The sequence below is a fragment of the Hyaena hyaena genome, unplaced genomic scaffold (genome assembly GCF_003009895.1).
Source record: "Hyaena hyaena isolate Hyena2069 unplaced genomic scaffold, ASM300989v1 scaffold_426, whole genome shotgun sequence".
Lineage (NCBI taxonomy): Eukaryota > Metazoa > Chordata > Mammalia > Carnivora > Hyaenidae > Hyaena > Hyaena hyaena.
In genome coordinates, this window is record NW_024081061.1 from 469,810 (window position 1) to 490,626 (window position 20,817).

Genomic DNA, 20,817 nt, shown 5'->3' on the forward strand with positions numbered 1-20,817 from the left:
GAATAAATTTGATGATGTATAAGTTATATGGCAAAAAAAAACACTTAAAAAAAAAAGAGGAGGGGCACCTAGGTGGCTCAGTAAGTTAAGCCTCCAACTCTTAATTTTGGTTCAGATCAGTTTTGTGAGTTTGAGCCCCACATCTGTTAGCACAGACCCTGTTTGGGATTCTCTCTCTCTCTCTGCCCCTCCCCTACTCACGCTCTGTCAAAATAAATAAATAAACAAAAAAAAAGAAGAAAAGGATTGCTAACAACCAACATATTATTGGAAATGTTGGGAAATAGGTAACCTCAAGGCTTTTCTAGAGAACAATCTCTCCATATATATACAAAAATTTAAAACATGCACATTCTTTGACCTAGCACTTTCACTTCTAAGAATTTATTCTAAGGAAATGGGCAGTGACTTGGGCAGAGACAATTGTGTGAGGATATTTCCTGCAGTATTGTTTAGTATATTGAATATTTGGAGATGACCCAAATGTCCTCTATCAGGTAATTGATCAAATAAATATGGAAGGTTACGCAGCTCTCAAAGAGCCTGAAGTAGGTCTTCATATACTGACATGGAAATATGTTTATTGATGTGCATTTTTATTATTATGGAAAATTTTCAACATAGGCAAAGGTAGAAAATAGATTATAAGGAGCCCTCATGCGGCCATCCCTCAGCTTCCACAGTTACTGTGAAGTCTTGTTTCATTTGTAACCCCACTTGCTTATTTCTTGTTTTGTTTTGAAGCAAATCCCAGATATCATTTCATCTATAAGTATTTCAGTATGTATCTCTGCAAAAAAAAAAGGCTCTCGTAAAAAAATCACCACAGGAGCACTTGGCTGGCTCAGTGGTGGAGCATATGACTCTTGATCTTGGGGTTATGAGTTCAAGCCCCACGTTGGATGTAGAGATTACTTAAAAATAAAATCTTAGGGGCGCCTGGGTGGCTCAGTCGGTTAGGCGTCCGGCTTTGGCTCAGGTCATGATCTCATGGTTTGTGGGTTCGAGCCCCGCGTCAGGCTCTGTGCTGACAGCTCAGAGCCTGGAGCCTGTCTTCGGATTCTGTGTCTCCCTCTGTCTCTGACCCTCCCCTGCTCACGCGCTCTCTCTCTCTCTCTCTCTCTCAGAAATAAATAAAATATTAAAAAAAATAAAAAATAAAAAAAATAAAATCTTAAACGGGGACGCCTGGGTGGCTCAGTCAGTTGAGCATCTGACTTCGGCTCAGGTCTTGATCTCACGGTTTGTGGGTTTGAACCCCATGTCAGGCTCTGTGCTGACAGCTTGGAGCCTAGAGCCTGCTTCGGATTCTGTGTCTCCCTCTCTCTCTGCCCCTTCCCTATTCAGGCTCTGTTTCTCTCCGTCTCAATAATAAATAAACATTAAAAACATTTAAAAAAATCTTAAACAAACATCACCACAATATTATCAAACTTCAAAAAGTAGTAATAAATCTAGGGGCCTGAGCCAAAATCAAGAGTCAGATGCTTAACCAACTGGGCCACCCAGGTGCCCTTAGATATCTTTTTTAATAGTTCATTTGAATCAAAATATAAATTGGTCCCACACATTATGATTGACTGATGTGCTTCTCAACATTTTTTTTTTAATTTTCTTTAACATTTATCCATTTTCGAGAGACAGAATAGAGCATGAGCCGGGAAGGGACAGAGAGATAGGGAGACAGAATCCAAAGCAGGCTCCAGGCTCTGAGCTGTCAGCACAGAGCCCGACGTGGGGCTCGAACTCACTGACCATGAGATCATGCCCTGAGCCAAAATCAGACATTCAACTGACGGAGCCACCCAGGCGCCCCTCAACATTTCTTAAATATTTTTAAGTTTTGGGGTGCCTGGGTGGCTCTGTTAGTTAAGTGTCCCACTCTTGGTTTTGGCTCAGATCATGATCTCAGGGTTTGTGAGTTTGAGCCCCATGTCTGGCTCTGTGCCAGACAGCACGCCTGCTTGGGATTTCTCTCTCCCCCTCTTTCTTCTTCTCTCTCTCTCTCAAAATAAATAAACTTTAAAAAAAATTTAAAAATATTTTAAAGTTTTATTAACATGCCATACAATCTGCCCATTTCAGGAGTACAGATTATAATATATATAAATATTATAATATATATATTTATAATATATTTGTAGAACTGTATATCCATCAGGACAATAAATTTTACACTTTCATCCCCCCGAAAATAAAGCCTTCCCCTTGGCCATCACTCCCCAATTCTCCCATCTCCCCATATCTACTTTATGTCTCTATGGAATTGCCTATTCTGATATTTCATACAAATAGAATCATACAATAGGTGGTTCTTTGTGACAGGCTTCTCTCTTTGAGTATGTTTTCTTTTCTTGTGGGTTCGAGCCCCACAGTGGGTGTAAAGATTACTTAAAAATAAAATCTTATAAAAAAGACTACTTCATAGTTGGTGTGGTATACTTCTATCAGAAGGCACATATTGTTGGTTGTCTCTTTCCAAAATATGAGCATCCATTTACGCTCCATACCTCAATCAATTAACTCATTAGAGATTTCAAAATGTTGATATTCTAAAGAAAGAAAAATTTTAAGTGCATTACAGAATGGAATACTACACAGAAATAAAAAGGAACAAATATTGATCTATACAAGTTGGATGGATCTCAAGGACATTATGCTGAGTGAGAAAAGCCAGTCTCAAAGGTCAGATACTGTGTGATTCCATTATATAACATTCTTAAAGTGGCAAAATTATAGAGTTGGGAAATAGATTAGTAATTCCCAGGGGTTAGAGATGTTGAGGTGAAAGGGTGGTGCTTGTGACTATGAAGAGGTGCCGTGAAGAAAACCTCTGCTGTAATGGAACAGCCTTGTATCTTGATTGCATTGATGGTTACAGAAATCTTCACATGGGATAAAATAACATCAAACTTTACACATTGTAGCAACACCAATTTCCTGGTTTTGATATTGTACTTTAATTAGGTAAGATGTAACCATAGGGAGAAATTGGATGAAGGGCCATGCTGGAACTTTCTGTACCATTTTTGCTACTTCCTGTGAATCTATAAATATTTCAAAAATAAAGTTTAAAACAGTAAATTTATAGAATCTTATGTGTATGAGTTCACTTATGTAAAAACATTTTAAGTGGCAGTTATTATTTATTATCCTCATCTTATATTTGAGAAAACTGATGTCCAGTTAAGGGTTGATTGTCAAAGTCAGCCTGTATTCTTAAGCATTATGTCACACCGTGTGTATGTTTAGCCATACAATATTTACATTAAAAAGCTGGGACAGACACATACCATTTGTTGTAGTGGTTATTCCTGGAAGGGTAGAATTGGGGAAGGGGGTTTAATTTTCAGCTTATAGGTTTCTGTATTGTTTGACTCATTTACAGCAAACATATGTTACTTTTATAATAAAAAACATAAGAGTTATTTTATAAGAGGTACTCCCTTTTTCATGCCCTAATGATGGACGTTGGTTATCCAATAGTCACTACCATTATTCAGAAAGATAAAACTTGGCAGGGTGGAGCCCCTTTCTCTGCCCTGTTTTCTGCTCAACCCTTTGGCTTTTAAGCTTTTAAGCTTCCTTTGGGCCCAAGCATCCCTCTAAATACGTGTGGCTCTTGGATTGCACGTGGGACTGGCTGTAGGGAAAGGATGCTGTTTGGTTTGGTCGCCCGCCCCACCCCTCCCGAGGGGTGAGGCTGCCAGTGCGGCGACCCCCAGGACAAGACAGAGCCAAAGGCTGCAGGGAGGAGCCTGGCTCGAGGGGGTGCTTTCTCCCTTGCGACTGACGGTTCTCAAAACTATTCTCGCCTATCAGGTCCCCCGTGCCTCATGTCCAATGGCTTACTTTTATTGGAACAAGAATCTTTCCAAAGGAATGCTTCTAGGGCATCAGTAAAAATAGACATTTAAAAAGCGATAACGTTCATGGGGAGCTTCACCGCCAAATCCCAATTCTTTCCCCGGAGGAGTGCTAATGTTACAAGGTCGCGAGACCGTAGCCTTCAAGTTTTGTCTGCTTTCTTGTTTAAACAGATGGATTTCAACCGAAAAGTTCAATTTCCTTAATGTGTATTGGAGGGAAATCAGCACCACCATCATCTAGAGTGGGGATAATTGGCCTGAAACCTTTCCTATGTTCTCATTTCATGTTCTTTACCAGCAGAGAGGAAAGGAAGGCTGCAGAATGCCCTTGAAATCAATGGAGTTATTTAGGAAATCCCAAAGAAGACAAATATTTTTTTTCTATTTCCTTTGTTGTTGTTACTTTTTAATTAAAAAATTTTTTTCAGTTTATTGCTTTTGAGAGAGAGAGAAAGAGACGGAAAGTGGAGGAGGGAGAGAGAGGAAGGGAGAGAGAGAATCCCAGAGGAGAGCTTGACATGGAACTCGAACTCATGAACCCTGAGACCATGACCTGAGCCAAAGTGAGGTGCCTGAACCACTCAGGCGCCCCACTTTTTTTGTTGTTGCTTTTAATAACAAAAACAAATCATGCTTATTATTTTAAATGTAAATAATGTAAAGCAAAAAGTAAAAGAATCTTTTCCTCACTTTCCCCATGCAATTTCCCAGGAATAACTAAGTAATCACTGTTAAATTTTTTTTTAATGTTTTGAGAGAGAGAGAGACAGCATGAGCAGGGGAGGGCTAGAGAGAGAGGGAGGCACAGAATCCGAAACAGCCTCCAGGCTCTGAGCTAGCTGTCAGCACAGAACCCGACGTGGGGCTCAAACCCACAAACCATCAGATCGTGACCTGAGCTGAAGTTGGACGCTTAACCAACTGAGCCACCCAGGCACCCCAGTAATCACTTTTAAAAATTTGGTCTTCATCTGTCTACATCTTTTTCTTTTTTAAGTTTATTTATGAAGTAATCTCTACACCCAATGTGGGGCTCTAAACTCATGACCCCTAGGTCAAGAGTCATGTGCTCTTTGGACTGTAAAAGTCACTCCTGTCTAGCTCTTCTTCTATGCATATTCTAACATATATATACATAGACACAAACACAGACACACACAATCAGAATTTCATGAACATTAAAAAAAAAAACTTTAATTGAGGTATAACAAACTGTGCAAATCTTGGGGCACCTAGGAGGCTCAGTTGGTTGAGCTTCCGATTCTTGATTCTGGCTCAGGTCATGATCTTACAGTTCATGAGTTTAGGCCCCATGTTGGTCAGGCTTTGTGCTGAACCTGCTTGGGATCCCCTCTCTCCCTCTTTCTCTGCCCTTCCCCAGTTCATGCTCTCTCTCTCTCTGTCTCTGAATAAATATAAACTTTAAAACTAGTTGTGCAAATTGCAAGTATACAGTTCCATGACTTTTATATATGTATGTATCATTGCACATTTCACTGCAGTTTTTTTTTTTTTTAACTCAACAATATTATGACATTTCTTCCATAGTGGGACATAGGATCTAATTCATGCTTTTCATGGTGGTATAGTATTCCATAGTACGAATCTCCATAGTACGAATCTCTAAACAGTCCTCTCCCAATTGATGACTAGTCAGGTTGTATCCAGGTTTTTGCTTTTACAAGCTATTAGATTTTAAAATTCTAACTTTTTTACTTCATGTAAGAATAATACAAGCTCAATAAAACACTGGCATTTCAGAAATGTATGGCTTAGAAAGCAAAAGTCCTTAGGGCGCCTGGGTGGCTCAGTTGGTTAAGCATCTGAACTCGGCTCAGGTCTTGATCTTGTGGTTTGTGAGTTTGAGCCTCACTTCAGGCTCTGCTGACAGCTTGGAGCCTGAAGACTGCTTTGAATTCTGTGTCTCCTTTCTCTGTTCCTCTCCCACTCACACTCTGTCTCTCCCTCTCTCAAAAATGAATAAAGATTTTAAAAAATTAAAAAAAAAAAGAAAGCAAAAGTCTTTCATAATCCCCTCTCAGATAACTACCAAATACGGGTGTTATTTTCTGCATATACCACATATATCGTTTATATTATATCATCTCTGTACACTATTGAAAACATAAATAGGGATATATTTTACTTTTCTTCTTTTTTTCCTCTTTTTTTTTTTTTTTTTTTTTTGCTGCTAAAGCCATTGGATTTTGAATTCTGGGTCCTTGTCTGCTTCCCAGCAGGGAAGATGCTGGACCCTTTGAAGCTATAGACTCAGAACCAGGTCCTCAGAAATTGGGACTTTAATTGCCACCTTTTCTACTTCATTGTTTTTAGACCCTCCCATTCCCCCTCCAGGACAGTGCCCGCGCCCCCCCCTTCTCCCCAAGGGTTCCATACTCCTCTGGAACTCTGAGTCCATTTCTGTTCTTATCTCTACAAATCACCCCTTCAGCCCCCAACACACACACATGGTAAATATATAACCTTTCCACATCCTTTGCTATGTAGGCCACTTTTACAGATACTCAAATCCTTTATTTACGAAGTAGGCTTAAAAACTAACAGAGTCACATTTTAAAATTGTTTAATCTTTCCCTTTGAATAATGCCAATAATGCTAATGGAATATACACGTTGTCAACCAATACTAAGAGATTCAGTGGACAACTCATATATGCACAGCCTTCCATTCAAGTGTTCCTTATCTTCCCATCTCCTCTCCAGGACACAGAGGGAGCTTGAGAGACTGTCTTTAGATTGAATGGCCAGGCTGTTCGTTTTCCAGGCTGAAAAGCCCCCAAGAATGCCCGCGATTAGAGTATGGGGTGAGTGTGCAGGAAGGGATCCACTCTTTATGGATGCACCCTCATCCCTTTGTTATTGGTCCACGGGAAGGAGCAGTGGTTGAGGGCTCTGGGAATCCAAAGAAGGCCACCAATCCCAGTTTCACAGGGACGAGCTTATAGACTTTCCTCAAGGGAAAAGGTGGGCAGAGACCAATCTTTTATGATACTGCTCTTCTCAGGAAAATTATATCATCATCACAGGCTACTTCCTTCAGGCCAGGATCTTTATATATACATTTGATTATTTAATGTCATAACCCCATGAAGATGTTAATATTACCCCCATTTTACTGATGAGAAAAGCCAAGTTTCAAGAGGTCAAGTAATTCATACAAACTGCACACTATGAATAAATAACAGATTAGGCCTCGAAACTACCGATGGAAAAGCCCTGGTTCTAAATCACCATGTCACTGTACCACTACCACTGTATCACTACCTTTCAGCACCACTGACCTCAGTCAAAGGAAGAAGCACAAGTGTGTATAAGTCCTTTTTTCAGACTATTTCACCCAGAGGAAGTCCACGGTTGCATAATGATATCTTCTCCAAGGACAGAATAGGAATAGTATTTCTCTTTCCTACTAGAGATTTTGAGCCCCTCTACCCCTGAATTAGGCTGTAGTTCTGTGACATAAAGTCTTGAAATACCACGGAATGTTTTTGTTTGTTTGCTTGTTTGGTTAAAGAAGTGGCTGTCTTGCCCAACGACATGTGAGTATAAAGGATGTTTTCTTGAGCTGCTCATTATTCAGCCAGTCATTCATGAATTCATTCAACAAGTGTCTTTGATATGCCAGGCACTGGGGATTAAAAGAGGAACAAAAGAGACAATATCTCTGCTCTCCAGAAACTGACAGTCTATTGAATGAGACAGTTGTCCAACAATTACAATAAAGTGTGATCAATCTTTGATGGTAGAACTCTAATCTAAGGGCACCTAGCCTAGTCTGGAGTGACTGGTCAGGAAAGCTTCCTGAAAGATGACTTTCCGGCCAAAACTAGGCTGCCAACAAACATAAGAAAGCGTTAGAGGAGGCAGGTGGCAAAGCTAGTGTCATTTCTTTAGTTAGCGGTTCCCATGAAGTACGCCATGGATATGGGACCAGACCTCAACAATAGAATAAATGCTGGTAGCAGAACATAGCCCAAAACATATGTAACAAGAGAGAGTGGCTGTACAAAAAGAATGTAAAATATAGTACAATTCCTTTGGTATACCACTATTCTGATTTTTGACCTTCAAAAAATGAGCTACTTCAAATGCACAAAGCCTAGCTTTCCAAGGAAGTAGATTCGTATCTACCAGATAATCACTTATAGCCTCAAATGGTGTGCTATCTCAGAGTTTGGAATGTGTGGGAGACATCCTTATGTTTTAAAAGCACACCTTAGAAAATATCACCAAAAGAGATCATACTGATGCAGCTATAAAATCAACTCCTGTTTACCTAGTACTCCTTCCTTGGTCATTCTAATAAGACACAATGAACTCACCTATAGAGGCTGATATTTAAAAATAGCGAGTTCCCAAATGGTTGGGCTGTACTCTTTACTCAGAGGACAGCTATCATCTCTGGGAATCTTTTGCTAAGGGAAAGCTTTAAATACTATAATGCTTGCACTATTGGGTTAACAGCCAAGAGAGGAGATCAAATGCAGTGAGCTCACAATTTCAATAGGATAATAGAAGATAAACTGAGGGTTCTAAGATCCATGTTGGGTGAATGGGAGGAAAAATCACCCCAAGGAGAAATGTATTCTATAAGAAGATCTAGGAGTGCCTGGGTGGCTCAGTCAGTTGAGACTCTTACTCTTGATCTTGGCTCAGGTCATGATCTCCTGGTTTGTGAGATGGAGCCCTGTGTCAGGATCTGCGTTCACAGTGTGGAGCCTGCTTGGGATTCTCTCTTTCCCTCATTCTCTGCCCCTTCTCTGCTAGCTCTCAGTCTCTCTCTCTGTCTCTCTCTGTCTCTCTCTCTCTCTCAAATTAATAAATGAACTTAGAGGCACCTGGGTGGCTCAGTCGGTTAAGCGTCCGACTTCAGCTCAGGTCATGATCTCACAGTTCGTGGGTTCAAGCCCCGTGTCAGGCTCTGTGCTGACAGCTGGCTCAGAGTCTGGAGCATGCCTTCAGATTCTGTGTCTCCCTCTCTCTCTGACCCTCCCCTGCTCACGCTGTCTCTCTCTCTCTCTCTCAGAAATAAAAAACATTAAAAAAAAATTTTTTTTAATAAATAAATAAACTTAAAAAAAAAAAAGATCTAGGGGCACTTGGGTGGCTCGGTCAGTTAAACGTCTGACTTCAGCTCAGGTCATGATCTCATGGTTTGTGGATTCAAGCTCCGCATCAGGCTCTGTGCTGACAGCTCAGAGCCTGGAGCCTGTCTTTGGATTCTGTATCTCCCTCTCTCTCTGACCTGTCCCTGCTCACGCTGTGTCTCTCTCTCTCTATCTCTCAAAAATAAATAAAACAGGGGTGCCTGGGTGGCTTAGTTGGTTAAGCATCCGACTTTGGCTCAGGTCATGATCTCACGGTTCATGGGTTCGAGCCCCGCGTCAGGCTCTGTGCTGACAGCTAGCTCAGAGCCTGGAGCCTGCCTTCAGATTCTCTGACTCCCTCTCTCTCTGACCCTCCCCTGCTCACGCTGTCTCTATCTCTCTCTCAAAAATAAGTAAAACATTTTTTAAAATAAATAAATAAATAAAACATCTAAAGAAATCTAGAAATTCTGCATGCTCTTTAAAAAATTCAGTTTTTGGGGCGCCTGGGTGGCTCAGTCGGTTAAGCGTCCGACTTTCGCTTAGGTCGTGATCTCGCAGTTCGTGGGTTTGAGCCCCGCATCAGGCTCTGTGCTGACTGCCAGCTCAGAGCCTGGAGCCTGTTTCAGAGTCTGTGACTCCCTCTCTCTCTGACCCTCCCCTGCTCACGCTGTCTCTCTCCTAGAAATAAATAAAAAACGTTAAAAAAAAAAATAAAATAAAAAATTCAGTTTTGTTTTATAATATATATAACATGTGTGTATATATATAGATGGATACATACATACACAGTTTACAAATAATAAAATGCACAGATCTTTAATGTTCAGTTCCATAGGTTTTGATAATTATATATGTATATGTGTGCACATGTGTGCATAACCTCCACTTAAAACAATATGTAGAACATTTCTATTATCCCAGAAAATTTCTTTGATCCTTTTCTTGATAAATTACCTCCCCAATAATAGCAACCACTTTTTTTTACTTCAAACACCTAAAATTAGTTTAGTCTGTTTCTGGACTTCTATGAATAAAATTGTACAGTTCACACTCTTTGGTATCTTTCTTCTTTTGCTTCACATAATTTTGAGATGCATTCGTGTTGTTGAGTGGGTCAGTAGTTCGTCCTTTTTGCGTTGTTGTAGAATTCCATTGTATGAATGTCATAATTTGTTATCCCATTCTCCTGTTGATGGACATTTGGGCTGTCTCCATTTTTGGGATGTATATGAATAAGACTATTATGAACATTTTTTGCACAAGTCTTTTTGTGGACATATATTTGTTTTCATTTCTCTTGGGTATATACCTAAGAGTAGAATTGCTGGGTCATATGATGTATGTATGTTAAATTTTATAAGAAATTATCAAACAGTTCTCAAAACTGGTTGTATCATATAGGAGGATTAGGAGGAACTTAACGGAGGACCAAGAGGGAGAAGAAGGGGGGAAATGGTGGGGGAGAGGGAGAGAGGCAAACCATGAGAGACTCATGAATGCTGAGAAACAAACTGAGGACTGATGGATGTGGGGGGGAGGGGGAGATGGGCATGGAGGGGGGCACTTGTGGGGATGAGCACTGGGTGTTATATGGAAACCAACTTGACAATAAACTATTTGTAAAAAAACCAAACATACAAACAAAAAAAACCTGGTTGTATCATTTTACACTTTCACCTGCAATGTAAGAGAGTTCCAATTGCCGTACTTCTATGCCACAACCTATTATAATCACTGTTCCTGAATTTAGCTATTCCAGTGGGTGTGAAATGGTATCTACTCATTATGATTTTAATTTGCATTTACCTGATTGATAAATTTCAAGGTTTTTGAAAATAACCCTTGGTCAAAGGGGAAATTAGATGCCTGGGTGGCTCAGTCGGTTAAATGTTAGACTTTGGCTCAGGTCATGACCTCATGGCTCATGAGTTTGAGCCTCCTATCGGGATCTGTGCTGTCAGCTCGAGGCCTGGAGTCTGCTTCAGATTCTGTGTCTCCCCCTCTTTCTCTGCCCCTACCCTGCTCTAGCTCTGCTTCTCTTTCTCAAGTAAGTAAACAAACATTAAAAAAAATTTTTTTAAGTGGAAATTAGAAACTATTTTGCACTCAATTACAATGAAAACAAAAGATTACAGAAGTGTGGGATGCAAAAAAAAGTAGTGTGCTTTTAATGCTTTATTAGAAAGTGCTTATATTTAAAAAAAGGAAAAGTATAAAATCAGTAATTTAAGCTCCTACTTTAAGAAGCTAGAAAAAGAACAAATTATATTCATAGTAAGTAGAAGAAATAAAAATAAAAGCAGAAATCAATAACACAGAAAATGGGGAGAGGAAATATAAGGTCAAAAGTTGGTTTTTTGGAAGGATTAATAAAATTTGATAAATTTTAATCTTAGCCAGATTTATTTGATTTATTTATCAAATAAAGGGAAAACATAAATAACCAACAACAGGCATACAAAAAAGGACATATTTATAGATGCCACGGATAGTAAGAGGAACAATAAAGTATTAAGAGTAACTTTATTATGGGGCACCTGGGTGGCTTAGTCGGTTAAGCATCCGACTTCGCTTAGATCATGATCTCGAGGTTTGTGGATTCGAGCCCTGCGTCAGGCTCTGTGCTGACTGCCAGCTCAGAGCCTGGAGCCTGTTTCAGTCTGTGACTCCCTCTCTCTCTGACCTTCCCCTGCTCACGCTGTCTCTCTCTCTCTCTCCTAGAAATAAATAAAACATTAAAAAAAAAAAGAGTAACTTTATTATAATAAATTGGACAACTTAAATGAAATGGACAAGTTCCCTGAAAAACACAATTATCACAATGACATAAGAAAAAAGAAAAATCTAAATAGCCCCATACTTATTAAAGAAATTGAATTTATTATCAAACTCTTTCTGTGAAGAAAACTGTAGGGCCAGATGGCTTCAGTGGTGAATTCTACCAATTATTTATTTAAGGAAGAAAAAATAACAATCCTACACAAAGTCTTTCAAAACAAAGAACAGGGAACACTTCCCAATTTATTTTATGAGGCCAGAATAACCTTGATATGAAAACCTGATAAAGATACTACAAAAAAGAAAGTTATAAACTGATGTTCTTCATGAACATATATGCAAATATCTTTTAACTCTTTGATGCAGCAATTTCATTTCTAGAAGTTTATCCTAAAGACACACTCTTAGAATTGTACAAAGATTAACTGCAGGACATCCACTATCAGACTATTTTTAATAGCAAGAGTTGGAAATAACTCTGGAAACAATGTTTCCCCAAATATGATCAGTTAAATAAATATGGTCCATTTATATGATAGAATATATAGCCATTAAAACATGGTAGAAATGTGTATTGACAGAGGACAATTCACTATATATTGTCTATTTTTAAATAAATTTTTAAAGTGTATTCATTTAGTTTGAAAAAAAATAGAAGTAAATTATCAAAGATTTCAGGTGTTCTCACCATTAAAAAAAGCAAGGCAATGGATATGTTCATTAATTTAAAAAAATTTTTTTAATGTCTTATTTATTTTTGAGAGAGAGAGACAAAGAACAGGGGAGGGGCAGAGAGAGAGAGAGAGGGAGACACAGAATCTGAAGCAGGCTCCAGGTTCTGAGTTGTCAGCAGAGAGCCTGACATGGGGCTCAAACTCGTGGACTGCGAGATCATGACCTAAGCTGAAGATGGACGCTGAATGACTGAGCCACCCAGGTGGCCCTGAATATGTTCATTATCTCGACTGTAATAATTATTTCACTTTATGTATTTCAAACCATCATGTTGTAGACCTTAATATACAGTTTTAATTTTTTTTTTTTTTTACCAAAAGTAGATTACCACAAAGTATCATGGCATGATTCTACTTTTTTCAAACAAAAATATATGTTTATATGTAAGGAAAAAAGACTGGAAGGCATAAACCAAATGGCATTTGTTAAATGATTAGAGTATGGTTGACTCCCTGCCCCCCCTACACACACACCAGATTGATGGTGTACTGATCCCTGAGATTGAGGATTCCCCACCGGGATCAGTGCTGCTGCTGCTGCTGCTGCTGCAGCTGCTGCTACTGCTGCTGCTGCTTCTTTTTTAAAGTCCATTCATTTGTTTAGAGAGAGAGGGAGAGAGTGTGCTCAAGTGAGGGGGGAACAGAAAGAGGAGAGAGAATATCCCAAGCAGATTTTGTGTTGTCACTGAGGAGTGAGACATGGGGCTTGATCCCACAAATCAGGAGATCATGACCTGAGCCATAAGCAGGAAACCAAGAGCGGGAAACTTAACCGACTGAACCACCTAGGTGCCCCAAGTGTGGCTGACTTTTATTTTCTTCTTTTTGCTTATCTGCATATCTTGCAGCCCATTTATATATTGTTTTTCTAATACAAAAAACTTAATGGTTGAAGAAAAAAAATTTAATTTGAACAATGAGCATTTTTGTACCTCTTCCCTCACAGTTCTTAGGAAGAAAAGATTTCGGTGGGGGCACTTGGGTGGCTCAGTCATTTGAGTGTCAAACTCTTGATTACAGCTCAGGTCATGATCCCAGGGTTGTGGAACTGAGCTCCAAATCAGGCTCGTCACTGAGCAGGGAGATTGCTTAAGATTCCCCCTCTCTCTCTCTCTCTTTGAACTTGTCCTCTTCTCACACTCTGTCTCTAAAATAAAAAATTTTTAATTTATTTTTTTAATCTTTTTATTTATTATTGAGAGACAGAGCATGAACATGGCAGAGAGGGGGGCAGACACAGAATCTGAAAGGGGCTCCAGGCTCTGAGCTGTCAGCACAGAGCCGACATGGGGCTCAAACTCACAGAGTGGGAGATCATGACCTGAGGTGAAGTCGGGCACTTAACTGACCGAGCCACCCAGGTGCCCCCCAAAGGTTTTTAATTTTAAAAAATTTAAAAAAAAGATTTTGAACTGTAGAATGTTTCTCTTCACCTCCAACCTCAAATACACCCACTCTGGAGGACTGGATGCAGTTTTCCCCTCCTTGACTTGCTGGGTCCATGGAGGTCTCATTGGTCCAACTCTTAGGTGAGGCAGTATAAATTTTGCCACTGAGCTATTGGGTAACGTTTTGCATGATCTTTCTCTTAGAAGCTCCAGTTTCTCCTCTCTAAATTCAGGTTAGAATCAATGATCTCCAAGGCCCCTTCCAGAAAGAGGAAAGAACAGTTTTAGAAATCAGAAAACCTCAGGATGGATGTGAGAATGTTGGCATCACTCCCTAGGAAAATAATCCTTAATATTCTCTGGTGTCCACCCCCCCCGCCAGATAGGAAGTACCTCCAAGCCTAGGCCTGGTCTTGCATCTCACTGGTCATGGCATAGGACTCAACACAAGAGTAGTTGCTCTGTGAATTAGCTTTTGCCTCTACCTCCTAAAAAGCAACTCCAGAATAGATTGTCTAGGCTTGCTGCTGGTGATCTGAACCGCAAGGTTGGTTTTAACTACGGGAGCACACCTTGCACGTTTTTTGGTTCTTTTTGTCTTTTTGTTTGTTTTTCACGAGGTAACTGGTGCAGTGCTTGTTTGTAACAATTCACCACGCAGAACAAGGTGTGGGTACCTCTCCTACAAGCAACACGTGTGTGGCTAATAGAAATTCAAGTTGTCATCCTCCTGGGGACCTGGTCAGAAAGGCCATCTCACAGCTGCCCGAGGCACGCTCAAAGAAACATATTAACAGCAGAGGCCCTGGCTTCCAGAAAGCGTTCTGACAAGGCCCTCCACTTCAGGGAATTCACAGCTTTGCCTCTGTAAAACTGTGTGTCCTTGGACGAGTCCCTTCTTTCGAGAATGTTGCAATGGGCCTAAGTGCCTCCTCTCGGGTCAGTCTATGCTATGGCGCTGATCAAGGATCTGGAAAACATTCGCCTTTAAATGGTTATAGATCTTCGATGCCACAAGAATGAGGTACCAGATGAAAGGGACTCAAGGGTCGCGGCGCGCAAGGAGGTACCACCCGCTCCACTAATCTCGCGAGATTTCCTCCCTGCGCTTCGCGACGTCATCCTCTCCGCGGCCGTGGAGGCGAAGGCGACGGCGCGTAAGATACTCACAGGGGCGGCCCGTATCCCTCCGCCGCCGGCGCGGTCCTGCCCTCCCTTCCATAGCCCGCCAATCCCCGCGCCTCCCGACCTGCCCCTCGGCCTGGGCCCACCCCGCGCTCCGGCAGCCCCACCCCGGCGGCGCCGCCCGCCCGTCCGCCCGCGCGTCCCTTGGTCCACCTGCAGTAGGCAGCCCCTCTGGTTGTCCGATCGAGCGGCACCGGCCGAGCCCGAGGCCTGGGCTCTTGCTCCCCGGCGGAGGGATCCGCGGCAGCTGAGAAGGCGGCGCCGAGATTAGGTGGAAGAGGCAGCTACGGCGGCGGCGGCGGAGGTATCGGCGGCGGCGGCTCGGGCGGCAGCGCATAAAGGGGCCGCCGCCGGGTGATGCGGTGACCGCTGCGGCAGGCTCAGGAGGCGAGTGGGCCGCGGCCCTCAGTCCATCCTGCCGAACCCGCGCTCTCGAACTCCCCATCTTCTCTAGCCGAGCCGCGATCACCGAGGCGGCCTCGCGCCCCCTCGCCCCTTCCCCGTCCCTCCCCTGTCCCCGTCCCCGCCCCGGGGGCCACCGCCACCCGCCTCCCACGATGGCTCTGAAGAGAATCCACAAGGTAAGCGGCCGGAGGTCGGCTGAGGGTTCCGGCCGCTGGGCGGCCAGCTGAGCAGGCTGCGGCCTGCACTTCCCGCCGTCGCCTCCGCCTGGCTCGCGGCCTCTTCGGACCCGGCTGCGGGAGATGGTCCTGCCGGGCGCCCTTCACACCCTGTTTCCAGTGATGGCGCCCGTAGAGGCCCCGGCGCGCAGTCCGCGCTTAGGCCGGAGGTGCGCTGGTCGGCTCGGCGTTCCTTCCTGGCCTCCTTTCTAGGCCCCGCGTGGTAAGGAGTCCCAGGGCCTCTGCCCGGCTTGGGACTGCTGCGCTAGAGGGCCATTGTCCGGCCATGCCGGGAGGGGGAGCTGGGGCTGGGGCGTTGAGGTGCCCCATTGACAGAGGTCGAAAGGGCTCCTCGTCCCATCACTGCCTGTGTTCCCCCACCTCCCGCTCACACCCGCCCACCTGCCCTGGCTTCCTCCACCGTACCGCCTGAGCTTGGAGCTCATGTCCCAGGCAGAGGAAGCCTTTTTGTCGATCCACAAGTATTTTCTGAGTTCACTTACCTTTGGCGGCCGTACACTTCGGTCCACTCTGCTTGTCCAGAAACTTAGAGTAGGAAGTTCAGAAGGAAAAACAAAACAAAAACAGGACTCTTGGTGGAGGAGGGAAGTAGAGAAGCGTTTTGTTCTTTGAGGTTGCCAAACGTAGTAAGAAACTACGCTTCAGTTTTACAGGAATGGATCCAATAGAAAAGCTGTTAAATTTGTAAGGGTAGAGCTAGAAACCTGAACATTGAAAACTGCTGGAGAAATTAACGTTTCCTTATACAGTCTCTTCATAAATTGGATTTTAACCCTTAAATTAGGTAATATGTTCAAGGAGACTCTTTTACTGTAGAAGGAAGTTTGCTAGATTTTTCCATTCGAAAGGATGTCTTTACCCTTTACGATGAAAGGTTATTTAGTTATTTGTATGGAGGTTTTTCTTATACTGTTTCTAGGGTATGGGCTTGGCTTAAAATTTAGGGTCCCCCCAATATTGTAATCTCTGGGTGCCTCTATCATGTTTTTTTCTTACAAGTGAAGTACGACTGTACTTCTAATTTTTGTTTGGTGTATCACTTGGGTACTTGAAGAGGCTCTATTAAGCCTCTAGCCACTTATAAGTAGATTGATTATCCATCGAGAGGAATGGGATGGAGATGCAAGAGGAAGAAAAGCAATATTCACCTTACCCTAAACTTAGTGAAACGCAGACTGTGGACAATTAAAATACCTCAGTTTGCAATTGGTCTTAATTTCATAGGCCTCCAGTGTGAAATTCCCAATGCTTACTGTAAATTAGGTTAGAGCTTTACCAACTTGTTTGGACTTCCTTGATTTCTAACAAATGAAAAAGGGCAGACTTTAGACAGAGTAAACCTTGTGTTGAAATGAAGCAGTTTATTTGTTAAAAAGAGCTTGAAACTTAAGGGAAAATTTCTTTACTATTTAAGGGGCAGGAGCACATTGAGGGATGGTCATCCAAATAAAAATATGTATGTATTTTAATGTATTTAAGAGTTACTGAGTTCTTCTAGAGTCTTATTGGGAAGTTCTCAATTTGAGATTGTAACCATAGAAGATTATGCTCTTATTTTTTTTAATCATCACCCCTTCCCAGCCCCAGTCCTGTGCCTTTATTTTAAAACCTGAAGAGAAGTATGTGTGATAACTTACAGATCAAAAAATACATCCTTTAATGTCTGTGTTTATTGTTGTGTGTTAAGTTTTTTCAGAGGAAAAAAGTAACACTCAAAACATAATCTTTTAACATACTTGCCCTGGTAATATGGTTTCTTTTGAGTTACTACGTATTCTTCAGACTTTCTTTAAAATATCTTTTTTTTTTAATTTTTTTTTAAATTTATTTCTGAGAGAGAGAGACAGCGTGAGCAGAGGAGGGACAGAGAGAGGGAGATACAGAATTTGAAGCAGGCTCCAGCCTCTGAGTTAGCTGTCAGCACAGAGACTGACACAGGGCTCAAGCCCACAAACTGTGAGATGATGACCTGAGCCGAAATCAGACGCTTAGCTGATTGGGCCACCCAGGCACCCCTAAAATATCTTCTTATAAAATTTTTAATAAGGAAAATCAGGCTTAGACAATGATGCTTTGAACTTTTAAAACTCACAATTAGCTTTTTACCCCCTGGTTTATAACCTAGAGCCCTTCCCAAAGTATGGCTCAACTTCTGAGACTGACCAGGATTTGAAATACAAAATTTATTTTTGGTATAGTAGTCAATAAAATTGTGAAAACAAAATGGAAATTTTCTTTTTCAATTTTTTTTTTTTTTTTTGCTAATACCAAATTTTTAAAGTTTATTTCGAGAGAGAGAGCAGAGGAGGGAGAGAAAGAATCCCAGGCAGGCTCCACGCCGACAGCCCGGATGCTAGGCTTGAACCCCCAAACTGTGAGATCATGATCTGAGCTGAAGCCAGCAGCTTAACTGACTGAGCCACCCAAGTGTCCCTGTGAAATGCCAATTTTAAGTTGAGTGCAGACTTAACTTAGGTATGGATAAGACCAGTCTTCATATCTTCTTCTTGACCCTAGTAATGTATCTACCGTGGAATCCAGAAAAAACTTAGTTGGCCTATATAACTGATCTTGGTCTTACACCTTTCCAGTTATCATTTTCTGAAAGAAAAAAAAATAGTTCTACTTTAATACTCTCTTGACTTTAGATATCATGAACTTCATCTAGGTTCTAATAAAACTTTGCTAAAAACATACATGTGACATGTGGCATCTTTAGGAATTCAGTATCTCGTTTCTCTGACAGAGGGAAATAGTATTCTGTGAGTTTGACAGTCCTTTAAATGCTGTGTGTTTATGGCAAAAGGTTTTGATAGACTTCATAGACTTTATTTTGATACACGCTTTAAGGTCTCCTGACCTATGCTTTAATAGAGTATACCAAAAAGGGTCATGATGAACATCAGTATAGTTCTTTTGCAGGGATTGGGACCCTCAGGCTTGTTTGTGTCTACACCAAATGGCCCTAGCCTGCTGTGTTTTGAGGTTTTCTGCTGACTTTATAGGTGTTTAGCTTTGATTTTGATGCTTTGAGTGTCTGCTTCTAGCAGCACCACCCCCAGCCCTTTTCCAGTTGGCTGCATCTCATCTGTTGTGGGCTGGGAAACCAGATCACGGAGCTTATTAAAATTATGTCTAAAATAAGATCCAGTAGGCTCTGAGTGACGAGGGCTTCATGTGTTCTGTGAAGTGTGTGGTCTCTTTGGCTGATCACAGACCTTTTTTACTTCCTGTTTTTCTTCTTTTGTTACACAGATGCAGGAGGCTTTTGGGTGCTCTTAGGGTGCCATAATGTTGAAATACAGGGCTAATTTCTTTATTCTGGGGAAAGATAAAAGACAGCGTCTTGATTCTTTGAGGAGTTGAAGACAGACCAAAGTTAGGATACTAAAAGCTATTTTCTTAACAGTAATAGTGTCTTGTACATTTTACTGTTATCCTGATATTTACAGCTAACATTTGGTATATATGGCTTTAATGCCAGGATTATTACTTGATTTATTCTGTTCCTGTGATAAAGATTTTTAGAGCTAGTTCTTCTAAAACCCCTTAAGAGACAACACCCCTGGAGGCGGGGGTGGGGACCTCAGTAAAATAAAGATTTCAAACTCTTGATAGTTCTAGGCCAAGCAGGTAACCAAAGTGAGCAAAAAATTGAGGGGAACTAGAAATTACATATGCTATCAGAAGAGGACAGCTGCTACCCCTCTCTCTCCAAATGTTGCTCTTAACCACGATCTGTGGGCCCATTGTTGCCAGATCTTCCTTTTCCTCCCTTTTAAAAGGGAAGCCACAAATCCAGATTTTTGGCAACCAGTTCAAATTAAAAACAAAACATACTTCTGACAGGTTGGTAGGCTCCAGTTTATGAATTAACATTAAAAGACTGAGGTTCAAAAAGCAGTCAGGAATGTAAGGATAGAATCATTTAAACCGTAGTTGCTATCTTTTTTAAAGTTTCAAACATTTATTGCTTTATGTAGATGGGCAAGATTAAGTAGTTTTTTTGTGAGTTAATTAACTTCTTTGCTGAGGTTTTCATATGGTTGTGTGTGAGGTCATAGGGAAAGCCAATTTAGTACATGCATTGATCCCACAGTAGAAGTTTGTATTTTACTCTTAACCTCACTCTGCTCTGTTTTATGCTGTGAATCATTTTTCTGCATTCTGCATACTTGAAAATGTTTTGCGACTGGGAGGTTACAAATGGATTGATTCTTGGGGCACCTGAGTGGCTCAGTCAGTTAAGAGTCCGACTTCAGCTCAGGTCATGATCTCATGCTTTGTGGGTTCAAGTCCTGCATCAGGCTGTCTGCTGAATGCTTGCTCAGAGCCTGGAGCCTACTTCAGATTCTCATTCTCCTTCTCTCTCTGCCCCTCCCCCGCTCACACACTGTCTCTCAAAAATAAATAAATGTAAAAAAAATTTTTAAAAAGTGTTGATTCTTACCTTTGTAACACTGTAATAGTATTAAATTAAAAATAATGATTTTAAAATACTGTATTTTAATCGTGATACCACAATAGTATCAGAGGTAAGGATAAAGTGAGTTCCTGACAAAACAGTGGGAAAAATTATCAAATTGTTCTGTGGAGTACTAGGAAGTTTAATAAATGGTTTACAAAAGATGGCTGTTTGAATTAGATCAATCTTAGAAAGCAGATATACCTTATTACTCCAAAAGATAAGGTTCTTGAAATCTCTGCAAAGATTATTTATTTAGTTAGTTTTTTTAGTTTTTCATTAGGAAATGATTCTTTGCTTTACAAAGGTTCATTGGATTGAGAAATTTTCTTTGACTCTTCCAGGTTGCTATTTAAATGTAATTTAAACAGCCCTCATTAAAGGATAACTTAATCTTGGTTGCTTTAAACTCTCTCAGTGTGTATTACTGTACTGCTGACTGACAAAGAGGAAGTTCTGACAGAGTCCAGTTCTGGATATTTTAGACCAGAGAGAGGGCTGCTAAAATATCCTAGGCAGTTGCTAGGATAGGAATACCTGACTCATGCCTGATGCTGCCAGGAACCTCTGCAGCCTCATCCCAGAAATGCAGGAGCACACTTGTTTTTTCTGTAGAAATAAAGTTTTGGTGGTTAGGTTCCCAGGAT

The 20,817-nt window shown here is 41.3% G+C and overlaps 1 protein-coding gene across 1 annotated transcript in view; it reads left to right on the forward strand.

The window, feature by feature from the left end:
* Positions 1-15,166: 15,166 nt before the first annotated feature.
* The window catches only part of UBE2D2 (ubiquitin conjugating enzyme E2 D2), a 57,062-nt gene continuing 51,411 nt past the window's right edge, over positions 15,167-20,817 (forward strand). Inside the window, exon 1 of the mRNA XM_039252739.1 lies at positions 15,167-15,645. Coding sequence (XP_039108670.1) covers positions 15,622-15,645 — 24 coding nt within the window. The 5' untranslated portion in view covers positions 15,167-15,621. The remainder of the gene's footprint in view (positions 15,646-20,817) is intronic.